This window comes from Tachypleus tridentatus, chromosome 3 (genome assembly GCF_004210375.1).
Source record: "Tachypleus tridentatus isolate NWPU-2018 chromosome 3, ASM421037v1, whole genome shotgun sequence".
NCBI lineage: Eukaryota > Metazoa > Arthropoda > Merostomata > Xiphosura > Limulidae > Tachypleus > Tachypleus tridentatus.
Genome location: NC_134827.1, coordinates 32,698,580 through 32,712,526, shown reverse-complemented (window position 1 = coordinate 32,712,526; position 13,947 = coordinate 32,698,580). Strand labels below are relative to the sequence as shown.

At 34.6% G+C, this 13,947-nt stretch overlaps 2 protein-coding genes across 2 annotated transcripts in view; both read left to right on the top strand.

The window, feature by feature from the left end:
* Positions 1-7,687, top strand: part of LOC143245787 (polycystin-1-like protein 2) — a 42,997-nt gene extending 35,310 nt beyond the window's left edge. The window contains exons 10-12 of the mRNA XM_076492042.1: positions 3,682-3,856; positions 4,169-4,348; positions 7,614-7,687. Coding sequence (XP_076348157.1) covers positions 3,682-3,856; positions 4,169-4,348; positions 7,614-7,687 — 429 coding nt within the window. The remainder of the gene's footprint in view (positions 1-3,681; positions 3,857-4,168; positions 4,349-7,613) is intronic.
* The window catches only part of LOC143245786 (polycystin-2-like protein 2), a 39,794-nt gene continuing 33,534 nt past the window's right edge, over positions 7,688-13,947 (top strand). Inside the window, exons 1-4 of the mRNA XM_076492041.1 lie at positions 7,688-7,977; positions 10,375-10,513; positions 11,837-12,061; positions 13,583-13,654. Of these exons, the coding sequence (XP_076348156.1) occupies positions 10,411-10,513; positions 11,837-12,061; positions 13,583-13,654 (400 nt within the window). The 5' untranslated portion in view covers positions 7,688-7,977; positions 10,375-10,410. The remainder of the gene's footprint in view (positions 7,978-10,374; positions 10,514-11,836; positions 12,062-13,582; positions 13,655-13,947) is intronic.

Sequence of the window (13,947 nt, the reverse complement as noted above, 5' to 3'; positions counted from 1 at the left end):
AGTCAGTAACAGGGCTTTACTTTGGTAAATATATCACATAGTTATCTTATAGTCAGTAACAGGGCTTTACTTTGGTAAATATATTACATGGTTATCTTATAGTCAGTAACAGGGCTTTACTTCGGTAAATATATCACATAGTGATCTTATAGTCAGTAACAGGGCTTTACTTTGGTAAATATATCACATAGTTATCTTATAGTCAGTAACAGGGCTTTACTTTGGTAAATATATCACATAGTGATCTTATAGTCAGTAACAGGGCTTTACTTCGGTAAATATATTACATAGTTATCTTATAGTCAGTAACAGGGTTTTACTTTGGTAAATATATCACATAGTTATCTTATAGTCAGTAACAGGGCTTTACTTTGGTAAATATATCACATAGTGATCTTATAGTCAGTAACAGGGCTTTACTTTGGTAAATATATCACATAGTGATCTTATAGTCAGTAACAGGGCTTTACTTTGGTAAATATATTACATAGTTATCTTATAGTCAGTAACAGGGCTTTACTTCGGTAAATATATTACATAGTTATCTTATAGTCAGTAACAGGGCTTTACTTCGGTAAATATATTACATAGTTATCTTATAGTCAGTAACAGGGCTTTACTCGGTAAATATATTACATGGTTATCTTATGGTCAGTAACAGGGCTTTACTTCGGTAAATATATTACATAGTTATCTTATGGTCAGTAACAGGGCTTTACTCGGTAAATATATTACATAGTTATCTTATAGTCAGTAACAGGGGTTTACTCGGTAAATATATTACATAGTTATCTTATAGTCAGTAACAAGGCTTTACTTCGGTAAATATATTACACAGTTATCTTATAGTCAGTTACAGGGCTTTACTCGTAAATATATTACATAGTTATCTTATAGTCAGTAACAGGGGTTTACTCGGTTAATATATCACATAGTTATCTTATAATCAGTAACAGAGCTTTACTTCGGTAAATATATCACATAGTTATCTTATAGTCAGTAACAGGGCTTTACTCGGTAAATATATTACATAGTTATCTTATGGTCAGTAACAGGGCTTTACTCGGTAAATATATTACATAGTTATCTTATAGTCAGTAACAGGGGTTTACTCGGTAAATATATTACATAGTTATCTTATAGTCAGTAACAGGGCTTTACTCGGTAAATATATTACAGAGTTATCTTATAGTCAGTAACAGGGCTTTACTTCGGTAAATATATTACAGAGTTATCCTATAGTGAGTAACAGGAGTTTAGTCGGTAAATATATTACATAGTTATCTTATAGTCAGTAAGAGGGCTTTACTTCGTTAAATATTTTACGTAGCTATCTTATAGTCAGTAACAGGGCTTTACTTCGGTAAATATATTACAGAGTTATCCTATAGTCAGTAACAGGACTTTAGTCGGTAAATATATTACATAGTTATCTGATAGTCAGTAACAGGGCTTTACTTCGGTAAATATATTACATAGTTATCTTATAGTCAGTAACAAGACTTTAGTCGGTAAATATATTACATGGTTATCTTATAGTCAGTAACAGGGCTTTACTTCGGTAAATATATTACATAGTAATCTTATAGTCAGTAACAGGGCTTTACTTCGGTAAATATATTACATAGTTATCTTATAGTCAGTAACAGGGCTTTACTCGGTAAATATATTACATAGTTATCTTATAGTCAGTAACAGGGTTTTACTTCGGTAAATATATCACATAGTTATCTTATAGTCAGTAACAGTGCTTTACTCGGTAAATATATCAGATAGTTGTCTTATAATCAGTAACAGGGCTTTACTCGGTAAATATATTACATAGTTATCTTATAGTCAGTAACAGGGCTTTACTTCGGTAAATATATCACATAGTTATCTTATAGTCAGTAACAGGGCTTTACTCGGAAAATATATTACATAGTAATCTTATAGTCAGTAACAGGGCTTTACTCGGTAAATATATTACATAGTTATCTTATAGTCAGTAACAGGGCTTTACTTCGGTAAGTATATTACAGAGTTATCCTATAGTCAGTAACAGGACTTTAGTCGGTAAATATATTACATAGTTATCTGATAGTCAGTAACACGGCTTTACTTCGGTAAATATATTACATAGTTATCTTATAGTCAGTAACAAGACTTTAGTCGGTAAATATATTACATGGTTATCTTATAGTCAGTAACAGGGCTTTACTTCGGTAAATATATTACATAGTAATCTTATAGTCAGTAACAGGGCTTTACTTCGGTAAATATATTACATAGTTATCTTATATTCAGTAACAGGGCTTTACTTTGGTAAATATATTACATAGTTATCTTATAGTCAGTAACAGTGCTTTACTCGGTAAATATATCACATAGTTATCTTATAGTCAGTAACAGGGCTTTACTCGGTAAATATATTACATAGTTATCTTATAGTCAGTAACAGGGCTTTACTTCGGTAAATATATTACATAGTTATCTTATAGTCAGTAACAGGGCTTTACTCGGTAAATATATTATTTAGATATCTTACAGTTAAGAAAACTGTTTTACTCGGTAAATATATTACTTAGATATTTTATCGTCAATAACAAGGCTTTACTTCGGTAAATAGTTTACTTAGATATATTATCATCATGAGGATGGTTTTACTCCGTAAATATATTACAGGGCAACGTATCATCAAGCCTTGGCATATCCAGGTGGTTAGGGTGCTTGATTTGTGAGCTGAGGGTCGGGGGTTCGAATCCACATGTTCGCTCCTTCAGTCGTGAGGACACTATAATGTCGGTCTGTCCCACTATTCGTTGGTAAAAGAGTAGCAAAAGAATTAGCGGTGGATGGTGATGACTAGCTGCATTCCCTCTAGTCTTAAACTGCTAAATTAGGATGGTTTGTGCAGATTGCCCTCGCTTAGCTTTGCGCGAAATTTTAAAAAGAAACATTTTATAAGTAATAAACAAGTACTGAGGAAGACTGAGAATTCTTCAAGAAATAACTGAAAATAGTTAATATATTTGTTTGTTTATTTTGTTTTGGAATTTCGCACAAAGCTACTCGAGGGCTATCTGTGCTAGCCGTCGCTAATTTAGCAGTGTAAGACTAGAGGGAAGGCAGCTAGTCATCACCACCCGCCGCCAACTCTTGGGCTACTCTTTTACCAACGAATAGTGGGATTGACCGTCACATTATAACGCCCCCACGGCTGGGAGGGCGAGCATGTTTGGCGCGACCGGGATGCGAACCCGCGACCCTCAGATTACGAGTCGCACGCCTTAACACGCTTGGCCATGCCGGGCCAGTTAATATATAAGTTTATTACTCATCTATTCGTAACAAAACACCAGTTAAAGCAGCTGTTGTTTCACTTGTTGTTGTTTTAATTTTTTGAACAAAGCTACACTAAATCTATCTGCGCTACCCGTTCCTATTTTAACAACGTAATATTCTTGAGTTACTCTTTTACCAACGAACATTGGGATTGACTGTCACATTATAACCTCCCCACGGCTGAAAGGGCGAGCATGTTTAGTGTGACGGTTCGAACCCTCGATCCTCGAATTCTGAGTTGAGCGTTCTAACCACCTGGCCATGTCGGACCAGCAATCTTCTGTAACTCCCCGAATTCAAAAGGCAGTTTTCTTGTCATTATGAGAAGTAATTGTTTGTTTTGTGTTTTTTGCAAAGATTTCTGACCCCGATTCCTTCTGGACCTGGATAGATGAAGCACTTCTTCCAGGCTTATTTGCTACAGAACATTACAATGCAGAACCTCTCATAGGCTTGGACACCGCTTATATGTCAAATTTGGTTTCATTCAGAGTTGGAGCTCCAAGAATAAGACAACTACGGGTGAAGCAAGGTATCCCGAAATTAATATTCATAATTTTTGTTATTATTATAAGGAGCTGCACCAGTAAATGTGTTGTTATTTTAAATTATAAGAGGATAATTTGTTGTTTCAAACAATGCATTAATATTAAGACATTATTAGCTAATAAGTTTCACGGATGAGTTTAATCTTTCATGGTTAATTTCCAAGCTATCGTTTTTGGCCAAGTTAAGAGACTCTGTTTTCTTTAAATATCATTTAATTAATTTTGTTCATCAAATGATAAGTTGGAGAAAAAAAAAAAAAAGTAGACATGGAACGAATATTTTTGAATGTGTCCAGATGGATGTCGAGTTTCTAAGATGATGAAGAGGGTGATAGATGGTTGTTACCTTCCGTATTCCTTTTTCAATGAGGAAAAGTCCATGTTCCAGAAGCATTGGGAGAAGGTCAATGAGTCCGACATCTCTTCAATTCCATCTAACTCACCTTGGATTTACAAAGATATTTTCGAACTGAAAGGTAAAAATATATTATGTCGAAGACAATTCACAAAATATCAGATGTTGTTGTTATTTGACTTTTTGAAAGGGCATAATTTATTGTATAATTGTATAATTGTTTTATTGTATAATTTATTGTTCCTTCCTTTCCAGTATTTAAGTATTGAACTCCATCTTTCCAAATACAGTCGGATATTTTGGTTACATAACCAGTAACCTTCCTCTTTCTGTTGATCTGATTGTATCCTTCAGTTGTTGAGATAACTACATCCTTGAGCTGGTAATATAACTGCAACCCTCATCTGATGACGTAACTATGTCCTTTATTGAGGCCCCCCGCTAGTACAGCGGTATGTCTCCGGATTTACAACGCTAAAATCAGGGGTTCGATTCCCCTCGGTGGGCTGAGCAGATAGCCCTTTGTGGCTTTGCTAAAAGAAAAACACACACACACTCCTTTATTGAGGCCCGACATGGCCTAGTGGGTTAAGGCGTTCGACTGGTAATTTGAGGGTCGCGAGTTCGAATCCCTGTTGCACCAAACATGCTTGCCCTTTCAGTCGTGGAGGCGTTATAATGTTACGGTCAATCCCCCTATTCGATGGTAAAAGAGTAACCCAAGAGTTAGCGGTGATGACTAGCTGCCTTTCCTCTAGTCTTACACTGCTAAATTAGGGACGGCTAGCGCAGATAGCCCTCGTGTAACTTTGCGCGAAATTAAAAACAAAACAAAAACAACAATGTCCTTTATCGTGGTCATCAAATTCTATCATTGATTTTTTGATATAACTACATCCTTCATATAACTATTTCCTTCATTAGGTGACCTAATTTTGTCTTATGTTATTGAATTTTTAAAACTGTGTTTCAAGGAAAAGATGTTGCTTATACATAATTGTCACAATGGATGATTTATCGGTTCGTTTCATCTTGACTTAACGCATTCCCATTGGTTAATACAGTATTAGAGTAATGAAATACCCAGAACCCATGGTGAACCTCCAAATAAAACTGTTATTCTTTTGAGTCAGTTATCGATAAATTTGTCAACTACATTTATATCGGTGGTGATAAAGATAGTTAAAGTAAGATAGGCCTAAGAATTTAAACTTCATAAAAGTTGTTTCGGTTTTAGTAACATATTTTTTTCCCCTAATTCAGCTACGTAGATTTCGGGAAGAAGAAAAAAAACTCTTACTTAGATCAAATTATTATTTCCTTTACCACAATGAACATTTTTATTATAACGTTTGTTATGTTTGGGTTCTAGAATAATCGATAAGACTCTCACGTCGCCATTGGTCTAGAGAAATCTACAGCCAATGGTTGTCAACATTTTAAAATGTCAACATGATAAAATGTGTTCAGATTCCAGTGAAAATGATTCACTTATATAAGAGTACATATGACGTTTTGTGAAAAATCTGTAACTGATGGAGAAAAATGGACAACATTTCAGATTGAACATATAGGAATTACTGTAGGATGTAAAAATTTCAAGACAGTAAAACCATCGCAGGCTAGTGTAATTAATGGTGTTTGACCCATTCAATCTGAATTACAACTTACGTGTATTTGACACGTAAGCTAAATAAATAGGTTATTAAACTTCAATGCCCCATCAGAATTATTTAATTTTCGAATTTAACAAAGTTTAGAATTTTATCAGATACCAAGGTTTTACGAAGGGAAAATTCTGCGTAGGAAATGTTTTAACATTTTTTGAATATGTTACTGCTTATGCAGATGAGGGTAAAGTTGTAGATTGGGTGTATCTGGATTTTCTGAAAGTATCTGACAAAGTGCCACATAAAAGACTTGTAAAAAAAACTTAGTAGATGTGAGGGATAAATTAATTGATTGGATACAAAAGTAGCTCGATGGAAGTCACCAGAAAGTTGTTGTAAATGGAGTTCCTTCTCACTCGATTATTGTCACAAGTGAGGCACCTCATGGCTCAGTCTTGGGACCTTTGTTCTTTTTGGTTTACATTGATGAGATAGAAGGAATGGTCAATAAATTACTTAAATTTACAGATGATATCAAGATATTTGGTGTTTCTAGCTGCAAAGAGGATGCTGCTTTACACAAGGATTTAGATCATCTAGTGAGTTGGACAAATAAATGGCAGATGATTTTAAGTTATGATAAATGAAAGATAACGTATGTGTATTATCATAATTATAATTATTCATATAATTTGGACTTGGACAACCTTAACAGTTTCATGAAAGAAAAGAATCTTGGTGTAATAGATAATCAGTTAGTTAAGTCATCTAAGCAGTATGTTATTCTTGGTGTACTAGATAATCAGTTAGTTAAGTCATCTAAGCAGTATGTTATTCTTGGTGTAATAGATAATCAGTTAGTTAAGTCATCTAAACAGTATGTTATTCTTGGTGTAATAGATAATCAGTTAGTTAAGTCATCTAAGCAGTATGTTATTCTTGGTGTAATAGATAATCAGTTAGTTAAGTCATCTAAGCAGTATGTTATCATTGGTGTAATAGATAATCAGTTAGTTAAGTCATCTAAGCAGTATGTTATTGCTAGTGACAGGGCATATAAAATTTTAGGTTGTATCAAAAGAAATATTAAATACAACTCTAAAGAGGTTATAATTTCACTGTACATGTCACGTGTAGGCCATATTTAGGTTATTTTATTCAGTTTTGGGATTCTTACCTTAGGAAAGACATTGAGTTGTTGAAAAAAGTTCGAACAATGTTACTAAAATAATACCTGGTATGGAGGGCTTATTATATGGGGAGAGATTAGAATTCTTAAACTGGTTTTCTCTTGAATAAAGAAAAGTTAGAAGTGATCTGGTTGAAGTGTTTAAGATTGTAAAAGGAATTGATAATGCTTAACAGCGAGAACTAGTGGACACAAATATGGATTTTGACAAGGTAAAATTCGTCTTCAGCTAAAACATTTATTTTTCAAACAGATTGGTTGGTCTATTGAAATGGGTTAACCTTCAGACGTTGTGGAGGCAGTAAATATAAGTGAGTTTAAAAGAATTCTTGATAGGTATATAAATGACAAGGGCTGGGTTTTGTTATTTATTTAATGGTTTTATTTAGATTTACAGGATGGAGCAGCCAAGATGGACCTAGGGTTTCTTGTTGTCCCTAAATATTGTGTTATCATAATTATCGTTAACGCTAACACAGTAATATAGTGCTTTCTTTTCTTATTTTTTTTCTTGTATATCTACTATGTTGTTCCACTAAACGTATCATGGTAAACTTATAAGCACTGCATTTTGTATTCTTACCAAGGTCTTCCTCACGTTGGTACCATAGAGACTTATAATGCCGGAGGCTACGTTGCAGATCTGACTGGCCCACTCTAGGATAAAGCGCATGCTCCAGGACCTGAACGAGAATAACTGGATTGACAAGCTGACCCGTGCTATTTTTATAGATTTTACTGTCTACAATGCCAATGTTAATTTGTTTAGTCGAGTGTCCATGCTACTGGAATTCTCTCACACGGCGGTTGTGGTGCCAAGTGTTCACTACCACACGTGTCAGCTCTACTCTTACGTTGGTCCACAGGCCATTGTGTCTGTAGTTTGCCAGTTTGCCATTTTCGTGTGTTTGATTTATTTCTTCATTACTGAAACTAAAAAAACTCAAAAAGGTAGGAATATATATTTACGTTTTATATATTAGTACTTATTTTGTTCTGTAGATGGCGAGTTAAAACTCGACATATTTATATATATGTTCAACAGATGGCGCTAATAAAACAGTCATATGTATCGATAACATAAGTAATGTGTTTTTAGTTTTAAAGAAACGCTACGTTTCGCTAGATTTTTCCTAACATCATTAGGTGGATACAATTGAAAAATAGAACAAAACTGTTATGGTTTCTACCATGAAGAGTGGTATTTGGTTTTAAAAATAAAACTTTAACTTTCGTGTTACAAGTTATTACTTTAGACTGATAAAGGTGTCGCTAACATTGTTAACTTATGTTACCATTCGTCTGCCTTGTTGTTTGGCACAAATCTACATAAATGGCTAGCTGTGCTTACAGAGGGTATCGAAACCTGTTTTTAGCTTTATAAGCCTATGTACCTATCGCTTAATTCGTTTTAAAAAAAACGTTTCATGTTTAAGCGCGAAACTAAACCATGCTGTGCGGCTCGGCATGGCCAGGTGGGTTAAGTCGTTCGACTCGTAACCTGAGGGTTGCGCGTTCGAATCCCCGCCAAACCAAATACGCTCACCTTTTTTTAGCCTTGGAAGCGTTATAATGTGACGGTCAATTCCAGTATTCGTTGGTAAAAGAGTAGTCCAAGAGCTGGCGGTGGTGGGTGATAACTAGCTGCCTTCCCTCTAGTCTTACACTGCTAAATTAGGGACAGCTAGCGCAGATAGTCCTCGTGTAGCTTTACGCGAAATTTCAAAACAAACAAACAATCTTAGCTATGCCAACGCGGTGCAATGAAATCATGTTGGTTGTTTTTTTAACGTCACAAGAACTGCTGAGCCAATGAGAAGTGGACATTTAATTATGTGTTTAATTATACTTTACACCTATATATATTCTGTCTCAATATTCGAATTGAAACGACATAAAAAGGAGAATACATTAACTGATACTATCATAAACTTTTGACCAGTTATTATTTAGGCTAATTTCATAGTGTTCACAGCTTCCCTATTAAATGCTAAAAAAGTTTTTTTTCCCCCTTTTCTTATTTTCATCTTTCGAAGCTCTACTCAAATAAGTGGTTGAGTCTAGCAACACAAAATGCATATTTTTCTTTATGTTCATTGGCCTTAAGATTTTGGCCAGCAGTGTATATATATACACAAGGGGTCCGAAACGTAACAATGGACTATTTGTGCTGCGTCCACAAGGGAAATCGAAGTCCCATTTGTACCGTCATTACGTCATTACTCTAGATGCTTATAGCTCACCCATTAGAGGGCCCCATTTTCAGAAAGAATCGTCAGATGGAGTCGAACTGAACCAAGCCTGATATCCTGGTTTGGGATTTGCTGACACGAAAACAAAATTTGAAAGTCCGCAATCCGGGCTTTTAGGCTGTAAATGCATTATAACAGCAACGGTTAAATTTTACTATTTGATTAGAATAACACACGAATTGGCGGCGGGTGATATTGACCAGTTACTTTCTCTCTAACCAATAACTTCGAAATTAGAGCTAGCTAACGTAGTAATTTTGGGCAAAATTCAACATGGTATCCAGTAAAACAGAATAATAAAATAAAACAATAGAAACGTAAGGCAGTGACTTAAATTGAACTCTGTGGTAGAATGTTTTGTACCTGTAACCAAGTACAACTTTAGAAGTTCAAACCTATCAGACCCTGTATGGCCAGGTGGTTAGGGCGCTCGACTCGTAATCTGAGGGTCGCGGGTTTGAATCCTCGTGACACCAAACATGCTCGCCCCTTCAGCCGTTAGGACGTTATAAGTTACGGTCAAACCCACTATTCGTTGATAGAAGAGAAGCCCAAGAGTTGGCGGTGGGTGGTGATGACTAGCTGCCTTCCCTCTAGTCTTACAATGCAAAATTAGGGACACCAAGCGCAGATAGTCCACGTGTAGCTTTGCGCGAAATTCAAAAACCAAACCAATCCTAAGTTCAAGGAATCAAAGCACAACTTACTCTTTAGGTTCTTAGACAAAAACGTTTATTTTTTAAATAGAATTCAACGTGCAGCTAATACTTCATGTTAATAATATTATAATTACTAGGCTATTTATTGAGAAACTGTGTTATCAATGCGATTTATTTTTGTAGAAAATTATAATACTAGCTATTGAGTGCGTTAGAAGATTGTCACTCAGTCTCCTAATTTGGATGGTAGGAAGCTGCTGATTGGCTCCTTCTCCTCTGGTCAGAAGGTAAACGTCAGAAAACAACGATCCAAAACATAAGCAGCTTTTACGTTAATACAAAAGACGTGTGCAAATAACTTAATATTACTCTGTGATTTGGCTTAAGTTGCATTATACATATCAGTACCTGTTTCTCAATAATCACTCTAATTTCAGGAGAAGACCTCCTATTTCAAAGAATTTTGGAACGTTATGGAGTTTTCTAAGTTGATTCTCAGTATCGTAACAATTGTCATGTATGCCATTCAAAATGTTTACTTGAACGTCGTGTTGAGCAGCTTGGAATCAAGGAAAGGTAAAAACAAAACAAAACTCGGTGTTCTAATCTAGCTTCGGTGGACAATGTGTTACAGTTTTAAATATTAAAATCTGATCAAATATTATTCTTAATAAATATTAATGTTACATTACAAGTTCAGTGAGTTATAATGTCGCAGATTCGGATTGTTAGAGGAAAAAGTTAAAAATTATTACCATTCGTTACGTCATGACTTTACCCAACACAATGTGTCTAAAGAACCTTCCGAGAGAAAAAAGAAATCGAAGAAAGCGAAATATTTAGTGAAATTTTAAATCATTCAAGTCAGAGTTAGTTTCAGTAAACCAGACGGTATTGTCTAAACATTCAAGTCAGAGTTATTTTTAGTAAACAAGACGGTATTGTCTAAACATTCAAGTCAGAGATAATTTCAGTAAACCAGACGGTATTGTCTGAACATTCAAGTCAGAGTTATTTTTAGTAAACAAGACGGTATTGTCTAAACATTCAAGTCAGAGTTAATTTCAGTAAACCAGATGGTATTGTCTAAACATTCAAGTCAGAGATAATTTCAGTAAACCAGACGGTATTGTCTAAACATTCAAGTCAGAGTTAATTTCAGTAAACAAGACGGTATTGTCTAAACATTCAAGTCAGAGTTAATTTCAGTAAACCAGATGGTATTGTCTAAACATTCAAGTCAGAGATAATTTCAGTAAACCAGACGGTATTGTCTAAACATTCAAGTCAGAGTTAATTTCAGTAAACCAGACGGTATTGTCTAAATATTCAAGTCAGAGTTAATTTCAGTAAACCAGACGGTATTGTCTAAACATTCAAGTCAGAGTTATTTTTAATAAACAAGACGGTATTGTCTAAACATTCAAGTCAGAGTTAATTTCAGTAAACCAGACGGTATTGTCTAAATATTCAAGTCAGAGTTAATTTCAGTAAACCAGACGGTATTGTCTAAACATTCAAGTCAGAGTTATTTTTAGTAAACAAGACGGTATTGTCTAAACATTCAAGTCAGAGCTAAGTTCAGTAAACCAGATGGTATTGTCTAAACATTCAAGCCAGAGTTAGTTTCAGTAAACCAGACGGCATTGTCTAAACAATCAAGTCAGAGTTAGTTTTAGTAAATCATATAAACAACACGGTACTCCCTAAACATATGAGCCAAAATTATTATTAATTAAACAAAATTATATAAACAATTTAGTCAGTGTTATTACTCTATAAACCATAATATACTGTTTAAAGACAAGTAGGTGTTAAATAGGTATTTCATTCACCGAGAAATTCGTTGTGACTTCTAATTTTATAATGTCCGCATTCCTCCGTTTGTTTCCCCTACAGGTGAATTCTTGAACTTCCACATCTTTACTTCCTGGAATGAACTTTTCGTTATCGTCATGAGTTTCGTTGTGTTCATCTCTCTTCTGGAAATACTCCATCTATTGAGATTCAATACACGTATCAGACTGCTAGCCATGACCCTGAAGGATTCCTCTAAGGACCTAATGACCTTTTCTGTCACATTCCTTCTCATCTTTATGGCGTTCGCTCAGTTTGCATATATCGGTAAAATTGTCCTTTCCTCTTCCAACGTCTCTATTTCAGTGGGTTTTGTTATTTGATTTCTTGTTCACATAAAATAAAACAATGATTATCTCCACGAAACACTGATTTCCATTACTCGAGTCCTCCGGTGGTTCAGCGACGAGATTTAGCCTTATAAATCTAAAATTCGGGGTTCGATCCACGCGACGAACCCATACCAGATAAGACAATTGTGCAGTGTTCCTCCAAAGCAAACGACAACTGCTGTCGTGATCGTAATGCAAGAAACTTGATACGATACGTTGCTAACTTATGTAACATTCTAGGCTCCATAAAACCTGAGCTTAAAAATATCTTTTTTTTTTTTAAGATGTTGATCAAACTGGCTAAAAGAAAAGTAACCACTGCGTAGTTTTTAATTCTCCTGTAATTTTTTTTGTTTATCCAAATACTTAATTTTACTCCTAGATGGCAGTAGAGTACAGAAAGACACTCACACACACACAGGTTACATAATATGTACTGTATTTTGTACTCCGACTAATTAATCATTAAAACAGAATAGCTTGTCATAGTTGTTTTTTAAATAAAAATAGCAAAATCCTGGAATGTTACAACTGTTTATATAACTTTATACACGTGATATAAATAATATAGATAGACGACACGAGCCTCGCGACACGTTTGATTTTCAAGGAGCTTATCCACGACACCGATTGTTATTTCATGTTCTTATTACAAACATTTGTCAAGAAGATAACGACAGAACATAGATCATAGACGTTTTCTTGTCCTTATTTTTGAAGAAGATATTTAGAAGTAACGTTACAAATGTCTATAAAATATAACTAGAAAAATAATTGAAACAACTTATAACACGAGCTCTATATTCAAATATAGAATTAACTTTAGAAAATATTCTACAGTTTAAATGCCGTCCTGAGATACGCTTATACAAGTGAGACGGCCCGGCATTGCCAGGTGGGTTAAGGCGTTCGACTGTAACCCGAGGGTCGCGGGTTCGAATCCCGGTCGCACCAAACATGCTCGCCATTTCAGCCGTGGGGGCGTTATAATGTGACGGTCAATCTCACTATTAATTGGTAAAAGAGTAGCCCAAAGGTTGGCGGTGGGTGGTAATGAATAGCTACCTTCCCTCTAGTCTTGCACTGCAAAATTAGGGACGAGTTGCGCAGATAGCCCTCGAGTAGTTTTGCGCGAAATTCAAAACAAACGAACAATCTTCAAGTGGGTTTCTCGTCATCACGAATGTTCTGCAGTTTATATCTAATATAATCCGATTTACGTCCATTAATCTGCTTGTATATTACTTTGATGCGGGTTGTCTCATTTATAACATATACATTATGTACCTAGGAATGAATACGACATTTATTAGAGAGTTTTACAGTGTAAAATGTTTGATAGCCTAGAAATAAATATAGTTTTAATATCTCTCCTTTATTGGGTTAAAAGCAACAACTGGTGTTTATATATTAGCAGTAAAGTTTGTCTTAACAAAATTATTTGTTTTGTTTGTAGCGTACGGAACTGACATGTCCAAATACAGTGGAATCATTATTACAGCCGAATCAATGATCATGCGTCTCTTAGGTAAGCCTATTTATAATACTATTGTTATTTTGGTAAGCCAATTTATAATATTATTGTTATTTTGGTGAAGCCTATTTATAATACTATTGTTATTTTGGTAAGCCTATTTATAATACTATTGTTATTTTGGTAAGCCTATTTATAATACTATTGTTATTTTGGTAAGCCTATTTTTAATAATACTATTGTTATTTTGGTAAGCCTATTTATAATATTATTGTTATTTTGGTAAGCCTATTTATAATATTATTGTTATTTTTGGTAAGCCTATTTATATATTATTATTGTTATTT